General features: G+C 42.1%; 1 protein-coding gene across 1 annotated transcript in view; it reads left to right on the top strand.

The window, feature by feature from the left end:
- TCEANC2 (transcription elongation factor A N-terminal and central domain containing 2) overlaps window positions 1–9,921 on the top strand; it is a 37,035-nt gene extending 27,114 nt beyond the window's left edge. The window contains exon 5 of the mRNA XM_043575058.1: window positions 8,505–9,921. Within this exon, the coding sequence (XP_043430993.1) occupies window positions 8,505–8,693 (189 nt within the window). The 3' untranslated portion in view covers window positions 8,694–9,921. The remainder of the gene's footprint in view (window positions 1–8,504) is intronic.
- Window positions 9,922–10,149: the final 228 nt, after the last annotated feature.

The following is a 10,149-nucleotide window of genomic DNA, read 5'->3' on the forward strand; positions in this document are numbered from 1 at the left end:
AAAGGGCTAGTATCCAAAATCTATAAAGAACTCCCCAAACTCCACACCCAAAAAACAAATAATCCAGTGAAGAAATGGGCAGAAAACACGAATAGACACTTCTCTAAAGAAGACATCCAGATGGCCAACAGGCACATGAAAAGATGCTCAACGTCACTCCTCATCAGGGAAATACAAATCAAAACCACACTGAGATATCACCTCACGCCAGTCAGAGTGGCTAAAATGAACAAATCAGGAGACTATAGATGCTGGTGAGGTTGTGGAGAAACGGGAACCCTCTTGCACTGTTGGTGGGAATGCAAACTGGTGCAGCTACTCTGGAAAACAGTGTGGAGGTTCCTCAAAAAATTAAAAATAGATCTACCCTATGACCCAGCAATAGCACTGCTAGGAATTTATCCAAGGGATACAGGAATGCTGATGCATAGGGGCACTTGTACCCCAATGTTTATAGCAGCACTTTCAACAATAGCCAAATTATGGAAAGAGCCTAAATGTCCATCAACTGATGAATGGATAAAGAAGTTGTGGTTTATATATACAATGGAATACTACTTGGCAATGACCAAGAGTGAAATATGGCCTTTTGTAGCAACGTGGATGGAACAGGAGAGTGTTATGCTAAGTGAAAGAGGTCATACAGAGAAAGACAGATACCTTACGTTTTCACTCTTATGTGGATCCTGAGAAACTTAACAGAAGACCGTGGGAGAGGGGAAGGAAAAAAAAAGTTAGGGAGGGAGCCAAACTATAAGAGACTCTTAAAAACTGAGAATAAACTGAGGGTTGATGGGGAGTGGGAGGGTGGGGACGGTGGGTGATGGGCATTGAGGAGGGCACCTTTTGGGATGAGCACTGGGTGTTGTATGGAAACCAATTTGACAATAAATTTCATATTAAAAAAAAACAGACCACCCGGTGCTCATCCCAACAGATGCCCTCCTCAGTGCCCATCACCCACTTTCCCCTCAGCCCCACCCCCCAACTCTACCTGGGCTTTCTTTAAGGATTCTGAATTTGTAAGCATTCTGGGAGATAGTATTGCAGAAAGACCAGCAAGACCTGGATTAAAACCCTGGCTCTATTAGGAACTGGTTGTGTCACTGTAGGCAAATCCCTTAATGCTTCTGAGACTTGACTTTTTTATCTGTAAAATGAGTATTATAATTCCTATCACCTATAATTATTGGAAAGATGAAACACTTACACAACGGAATAGTATATATAGTATGTGATGATTAGAAGTCACTTAACGAGTATTGGTTCCTTCCTACTTAAAATTCTTCCCCTTCCCACTGAAGCAAAAATTCTGGTATGGACTCTGCTATGGACTATCAGTCTATTGAAAAGACACTACTCCCCCTTTTTTAAAATGTCAGCACTCATACCTTTAGTTCCAAGGCATATAATCAATTGGCAAGACATAATCTCTATTGTTTCCATAGCTGACAGTTCAAATGTTAGTAGTTTGAAGTACACCTGGTAGAAGGAGTTTTGCTCATAATCATCAAAAACAAATCTTATAGATCAATTAATATTTTTGAAAAATCAGATGTAACATCCATATTTTTTCCTATTCTTTTTTTTTTTTTTTTTTCAACATTTATTTATTTTGGGGACAGAGAGAGACAGAGCATGAACGGGGGAGGGGCAGAGAGAGAGGGAGACACAGAATCGGAAACAGGCTCCAGGCTCTGAGCCATCAGCCCAGAGCCTGATGCGGGGCTTGAACTCACGGACCACGAGATCGTGACCTGGCTGAAGTCGGACGCTTAACCGACTGCGCCACCCAGGCGCCCCAATTTTTTCCTATTCTTAAGATATCCCTATTAAAATATACTTAAAGAATAATTTGAGAGGCACCTGGGTGGCTCAGTCCATTGAGCATCCAGCTCTGGATTTAGGCTTGGGTCATGATCTCACGGTCACGGCATTGAGCCCTGCATTGGGCTCTGCCTGCTTGGGCTCTCTCTCTCTCTCTCTCTCTCCCTCTCTCCCTCTCCCTCTCCCTCCCCCTCTCCCTCTCCCTCTCCCTCTCCCTCTCCCTCTCCCTCTCCTCTTCTCCCTCTCCCTCTCCCTCTCCCCCTTTCTGCCCTTCTCCTGCTGGCATGTGTGCGCACTCACACTCTCTCAAAAATAAATAAATAAGAATAATTTAATATTATTAACAAAAGAAACAATTTCAAAAGTCTGATTTAAACGCTAGGTCTGCATTCTCTGAGAAAATATTTTAACCTTTCTATCTCAATTATACATCTCCAAAAGAAAGGTAAATGGACTTGTGGTATGTTAGTTTTTAAAAATAGAGTTTTGGGCTTTTTAATACAAACTTATGATAGAAAATGAGAAAATGCAGAAAGGAAAAATAAAATCACCATTGAACTACCATCAGACATAATCTTATTGACATTTTGGTGCATTTCCTGTTTGGTAAATTATTATAGCTCTTTAAATGAATATTGGGCAAGTTAATGATTATACCATATTTATTAAGAGCCAATCATACGCTAAATGTTCCATATGATGCTTTTATTGATTATTTAAATAACCGCCGAAAACTGACGATTATTTACATTTGTGTTTTACTTTTAACCTTGATCAATATCAGTGTCGTTTTATATATCCTTTTCTATATATCTTTATTTTTTCATGTTTATAATTTTTAATGTCTATTTGATAGTTTAGTGAATTAATATACTGTAAGTTTGCTTAAGTTCTTCTAAACGAAGTTTTAATATGACTATTAAACCCTTGAAGGAAGAAAAAAATACGAAGACTCTAAGTCTAATTTTCCAGAGTATCGATTAGCCAACAAGGTTTGCTATTTAATATTTTACATAAAGTTTATTTTTTAAATAAGCCAAAATTATTGCAGGAACATAGAGTGTGGGTATATAATATGTAGTTAATGTGGTGGTAAATACCAGTTCCCTGTGGTATCTTTTTAAGTAAATGATAATAACGAAGCTATGCTTGTAAGGATTAATGAGCAGTTTGCCTGCTATATTAAACTCCATAATAATTATCCTTTTAGTTTATCCATTAATTATCCTTTAAATGGCACATCAAGTGGTAAGCACTCAAGTGTTACAAAGCAAAGTTAAAAAAGTGATACATTCGTTAGCGCTTCCCAATGTAATTGGAAAAAATATCAGATTAAGCATAGCTGAATGGTTTTGCTCCCAAAGAATAAATTTTTAAAATTAAAAATGTGCATCTTACCATCTTCCTTGGGCAAAAAAAATCAATCTGTTTCCCTTGCATAGTAAACAGCATTTGATAGTATTTTTATCAGTTTGGTATGTCAGAAGATATAAATATAAGCACTTTTATATAAGGTTAACTTCTAGCACCTATCATCATCTGAAATATTTCCATATTAGGGTGAATCAATGAACCATCTAATCCAGTATCTGGTCTTTGACAGTAACCAATGTTGAGTGCATTCAAATCAGACATCAGATCTCCATAAATGTACTCTATCAGTCAGTAGTAAACCATTGGGTGAGTTACTGGCCCAATGACTAAAAAGCCTTTACAATTTGATCCTAGTATGTGTTCTTGCAAATTCACTCATTACATTTTTGTAGAAAAAATGGTCTCGTGTTATTTGTTTGGGTCATGTCCTTTAGTAGTGAAAGCCACAGATGAAGAATATACACACACAGCCAAAAGGCGCATCTCTTTATTACTCTACACAGGTCTCGCTTTCCAGATTTATGGGTTGTTTCCTTGTTCTTGGAATAATGGGACAGATGAATAAAAACTCCACTTTTGAGACCCATGCTCCATTCCCCTTTACTTCTCCCTTCCGGATCTTCTTTGTTCTTCCCTGTCTTTTAGATCTTTCCTCGTATGAACGTCCCCTGTGGTGTCATTCTCTTACTTCCCCTTCCTCATTATCCACTCTCCTTCCTCCCTCATGGCCTGTGATCATTTTCCTATTATGTCATTAAAAAAAAATGAACCTGATTCTCAAAGTGAGCCCGTATCATTAAGAGTTATGAAACACTGGCCGGTTGGCCCAGTTGGTTGTCGGATGGTGCTAATGAGATCCAGGTCAGGGGTACGTCCCCATATGGGACTGTTAGTGTTTCCTTTGTTTAATGGCCTCAGACTGCACCTCTGGCTTTGACCAGCTCTCTCATAAATGTATTCGAGTGGTCAAAAAGGAGTGTGGGTAGATGTGTACAAATCCAGTCAAGCTATTGGAAAACTCATACGAAGTTTGCTCCCAGTGGATATTCAAGTCAACAAATGTTTAGTATTGGTGCTGGTGCTGGACAGAATATAAACATAAATGAGTCGCATTTCCTGGGCTAAGAAAGCTTATCCTTTCTTGGCTGAGAGCCTGCAAATGACTAAATATAAGGCAGGATGAAAATATGTCTGGAATAGCGGTTTGGCAAGTGGTATAGACACACAAAGGACAGAACAGTGAAGTCTGATGGGGGAATCCGGGAAGGTTTTATGGAAGAGATGACAGTCGAAGGGGATAGGATTTTCCTAACTAGAAAATACATATTAAAATAGAAACATTATATTTCAGATCTCATCTTTTATGCATAGGATATTATTGGAAGAGCAGGAAAGGATGGAGGTATACACAGGGAAAAAGGATATTCATTTAACAAATGCTTACTGAGCACTTGCTTTGTGCCTGCACCTATGCTGGGCATCAGGAATTCGGGAATAATTCCGACATGGTAACAACCCTAGAGGGGCTCACCATCTTCTGAGGGAGATAGACAAATAAATAGTCACAATCCAGTGTGGGAAGTTCTACACTTGAGGTAGACACCTGAAGAAGACCTCCTTAGCTTGCTTTTAAAGAGCTTAAGCATAAGAGACTGTTAAAAACTGAGAACAAAATGAGGGTTGATGGGGGGTGGGAGGGAGGAGAGGGTGGGTGATGGGTATTGAGGAGGGCACCTTTTGGGATGAGCACTGGGTGTTGTATGGAAACCAATTTGTCAATAAATTTCAGAAAAAAAAAAATAAAAACAGAGAGGGAAGCAAGAAAAAAAAAAAAGTACAATGCTGGATGAATGGCATTGAGAAACATTAATTATTCAAATTAAAATATTTGCATGCAAAATAGCAATCTACATTTTGCAAGAATATATGCACGTGAAATGTTTCACATTACAATGGTTGTATGGGATGTTGAGCATCACAGGACAGTGTAGCAAAAAAAAAAAAAAAAAAAAGAGCTTAAGGATGTGGCAAACATCACTAATTGATTATGGCACCATTTCCCACTGGGTCCAGACTCCTTGATGGAAGACAGCTCTAGATGGTCACATTTTATATCTTCCCCAGTTACAGCCAGTTTGTCCAGGATTGGACACACAGTGAACTTACAGGTACAAATAGATAAGGAAGGCAAATCAGATTCTCTGTCTCTGAGAAGCGTGAACTAGGAAATGGCAAGAAAGCAGCAGTAGGAGTGTTGAAGCAGAAGGGGTGTTGGAAGAGTTACGAGGGAGCAGAAGCTGTGGGCAGAGATGTGTAGAACAGGGGAGAGAATAAAGCGGTTAGAATTGGTAGTAAGGCAAATAGAGAGGAGCAAAAACATGTAAGAAAGAGACCAGGCAGATCTTGAGACACACGAGAGAAAGGGTATGGTCTCTAAATAAATCCCTAGGTTTCTTGTTCCCGTTCCCATTCATACAGATATATCCCATTCCGGTTCCCGTTTCCATTCACATGGATGTTTCTCATGGCAAAACCTCTTTTTCTCAAGGTCTCAGTGAGACTCCGGTCCTTTCACCCCAAAGGACTTAACCTGAATCACCAAGTTAGGACCCATTGGAGAGGACTCAACAACTTGGGTAGGTTTGAAATATCCAAAGGCAGTGAGAAGATAGACACCCTTCACTTGGGGCAGTGAACTTGTACACATGGGTGTGTGATGAATTCTTTCCCCTTATGATTTACAGTTTAATATCACTGCTATTTTTCCTCCTTGTGATTGGCCTCCATTTAACAAGAAGCATGCATGAGAATCGTTAGGTGTTTGCTTTCTGTCCCTGTCACATCACTGGTACGGCACGCAGTCCACTGCCCCACGGTTATCTGTATACATGCCATCTCCTTTTTCCACTGGGAGTTCCTGGAGGGCAGGGTCAGGTCTTTTCTGCTCTCTGTCTCTAATACCCAAATCAGGCCGGACTCAGAGTAGTGACTCAGGAATTATTTGCTGAATGAAGTATGGGTGGTATCCAGTTATGTGAATTTCAAGGTACTCTTAAAGTTCTTTTTATATGTATATTACAGTTTGATGGAATGGCCATGACCTCTTTTTGCAAATGCACATATACCCTTCTCCCCCAACAACCACTTTCCTCAAAAAAAAAAAAAAAAAAAAAAAAAAAAAAAAGGAAAATGAAGACTTCCTCTTGTCTGTTATGTTAAGAGAATTTCTGAACAGTGACTTACTATCCTCACACTGACGTGAGCAGCCTCTCTGGCAAATGTTGCTGGACAAACAGTGGGCCAACAGCAGCTACCCTTTCCATCTCCTAAAGTAGTCTGGTACCAGGGCTGCCTCAGGCCGGGGGCTAGTTCGGTGCCCTCCCAGGAGGCTACGAGAAGCTCAAGGAGTCTGGATTCTGGAGAACCATGTTGCCATACCACTCACTCCAATGCAGGCCTTGGAGATAGTCATCAGGATCCCGAACTTCCCTGAGCATCTTTTGTCTGCTACATGTAGGCAGACATCTGGGCCTAGACAGTCATTCTCCTTGTCTCTCTCTTTGTTTCTCTCAGTCCTGTTCTGCTCTCTGCCTGGTCCTTATTTCTCCCAAGCTTCCCTTCTCTATTCGTTTTGTTCTGTCGGTCTCTCTGTTATGTGAGGATGTTTTATCGAATATCAGGTGTTCCTTTTTTACTTTTAGTACATTTTTTCTTAAACTTTTCTTTTAAATAGAACTGTAGTACATATATAGGAAAGTGCACAGAGGATAGATGTGTATGTAGCTCTGTGAATTTCTCACAAAGCAAATGCCCACTTTACCTCACCAGATAAGTCTCGGGTCAAACATCACTCTCTCCCAAAGCCAGGCGCTGCCCTCCTGGCTTGGGACCCTGTGCTGTAGCTCTGCGCCCCAGCACCCATTCCTGTTCCCTTTCCTGATACTCCGTATACTTACGATCCTGTTCTCTACTTGTCTCCAACTGGGCTGTGCTCTCCGTGGAGTCAAGGACTGTCAGCCTTGTTCACTGCTTTTTCCTCAGCCCACGCACAGAGCCTAGCACATAGTAAGTGCTGAATAAGTATTTGAATGAGTGGCAGGGTGGGGAGAGAAGGGAAAAAAGGAAGTGAGAAAAAGAAAATTGTTTCCTGTTTTCAGGGAAGACAAACTCAGAAAATAGGTCATTCATCTTATGAAAGTGTCTACAGGAAGCTTAGGACATTGTGGCCACCCAAGGAAGAACTTTCAGTCCTTTGAGCTAGGATTTGCTTTTTTGCTTTTTGGTTTTGAGCTGAGTTTTCACATGCAAATAGGAATATGTTTCTTGGGAAAAGTGGACCTTGCTGAGGGAACATATACCTGGGCAGCGGCACAGCGGGATGTGAAAGCACCTTGGCTTGCTCAGGCTGGGCCACGGTCAGGGCTGGCGAGGCAAGTAGTGGGAGGTGGGCCTGGAAAGGAGGGTAATGAGGGAGTCTCTGAGCAGCAGCCCAGTCTGGCCTGGATCCAGACTGTGGACAAAGACCCAGACCTGTCCTGCTTTGATTAGGTCTGTGACTTCAGGAGGGCTTGGGCCTGAGCTGGACCACCCCAGAATTGCCGCAGGTCCCATCCGCTAGGGCCACTCTGCTTAGCTGGCCCCGTGGAGGTCCCTTCAAACTCAACTGGTCTCTCCAAAAGTAAGGGGGCAGTTAGTATGGTGAAAGGAGAGGATCATGAACTTTGGGGTCAGGGGTGCCAGGTCAGAGTCCCGGCTCTGCCTCTTAGTTGTGAGACCTTGAACCTTTCTTTACCCTTGAACCTATTTCCTCGCCTGTAAAATGAGGTAACAGGAGTTGTGAGCATTAAATGTGAAAAGTGATTTATAAACTGTTCTACACACATATCAGGACCCAGACCCGGTGTTTCTAAAATGTTGTAAGGGGTTAAAAGGCACTTTAAAAAACAAACCAAAAAAAGTATAAACTGTTATACTGATTTATTATCCTTGGTCTTCGTTTCCTGGTTGGTAAAGTACAGGGCCCAGTACCCGTTGCTTAGTTCAGGCCAGTTTCCTGTTATAATGGCAAATATTACCACCCGGCAGGGGTTGTGAATGAGGTCCCTGTCACAAAGCACATGGCCTTGTTCCTTAATTGCTAGGGTGGAATTAATTTGCTCTTCCTGTTTCTCTTGTGACAGGAAGTAGATGTCCTTGAATTTCAGTTGATTAATGGAGGCCTCTGAGCAGAGTGCTCCAGCCTCTCTTGCTTTTAATCCTTATGCAATGCAAGGCCCTAATTTGATAATTTTGCTGTTTTTTAGATGGATCACCTACTGGTTGAAAATATTGAGCGGGAAACGTTTCATCTCTGCTCCCGCCTCGTTAATGGGCCATACCGGCGGACGGTGAGAGCCCTGGTCTTCACATTAAAGCACCGAGCTGAAATCCGGGCTCAGGTGAAGAACGGCTCGCTGCCAGTCGGCACGTTTGTACAGAACCACAAAAAATGACCCGAGGATGGTTCCAAAGCTGGGCTGGGCAGAAAGCAAAATGGGCCTCTCTCTGCCATTCAAAGACTCTTTTGAGTTTGGGTGATGGCTGCTGCTGGTGGTGCTAAATTTTCCCATGGTGCCATTCCTTCAGACAGAGGATGCGGAGAGCCCCGGGAGCCAGGCCTGCGGGAGATGCTTCATTAGCTGTATGCACTTGCGCTGCCTCACGGGACGTGTGCTGGCTGTCACTAGGAAGCGCGGTATGGTTGCCATCACCCAACCCAGTGAAAGGGTGACAGATTTCACTGTGAGTGCGCCAAGGACACCTCTAAACTTCCCCCATGTCAGGCAGATGAAGTTACTACTTTATTTCGCCACCCTGCAGGTAACTGAAACTCAATTACTGTGGCTGCACACTCAGTTCCATCCCCCTGAGTTTAGATAGCTCTGGTGCCTCTCAGAACTCCCCTGTCTGTTCTCTTTGCTCTACCCCGGGGGTGAGCCTGCTGGAGCCAGCCAACTACCCCTTCTTTCCAGAACTCACTTATCTGAACATTTCAGCTCTCCCTGGAAGACCTTCTGCATTGGTCTCCAGAGCCCCCATGCTGAGGCTTCTAATGAGGAACTGGCCTGAAGCGTCCCCCTACCTTGGGGTTTATTTGAATACGCTGGCTCTTGGTTTAGGGCTCCGTAGAAGATACATAATGAAATTTCTCTTGAAATGAATTACCACAGTAGAAAAAAACACATCTATATTCTGAAATGAAATGCCTCTGTACAGGCCTGCTTGAACAATTACATAAATGAGATTTGCTCTTTTAAAGTCATAATAAACTGGGACTTTTTTTTTTTTTTTTTTTTTTGCCTAAAACAAAAGGTATGGCCTGTTCATTGAAAAGTATTTGGGGTTGAGAAAGGGGACAGTTGGTGAAAATAAAGAATGACTGGATGAGAATTTGAGGGAGATAGCAATACCCAAGGAAAGCTTTTTAGGTTAGGGCAGATGAGAGCATGTTTATAATCTGAAGAGAAGGAGCCAATAGAAAGGAAGAAATTAAACTGTTTAAAAAGAGGGGCTAAGTTCAAAAGCGAGAAGAAAAGAGAGGGGCCTAACGTCTACCTTCTAAGTGCTAGAGACCATTCCTAAGCTAATTTGTTAGCATTTACATTGATGTTTATGTAGGGTCTTAAAAATCCTGTTTAACCTTCTCATTGTTGCGTTAGTAAATATTGTTTCAGTTTTTTAGATTTCTTCATTTATTTAGCACTTATTTACTGAGCACCACTCCTCGGGGCACTGTGGGACTGACCGAGCGGTAGCAGCAGATGAGACCCTAAGGCTCACCAGGCAGAAGTGTCTTGCTCAGTTCCCCACTGCTAATAACTGTTGGAGCTAGAATAATAATCGAGCACTTAACCACGGGCTCGGCACTGTGGTAGACATTTAAAGAACTCCTAACAAACCAAATAAAAA

This window comes from Prionailurus bengalensis, chromosome C1, assembly GCF_016509475.1.
Source record: "Prionailurus bengalensis isolate Pbe53 chromosome C1, Fcat_Pben_1.1_paternal_pri, whole genome shotgun sequence".
In the NCBI taxonomy this organism is placed as follows: Eukaryota; Metazoa; Chordata; class Mammalia; order Carnivora; family Felidae; genus Prionailurus; species Prionailurus bengalensis.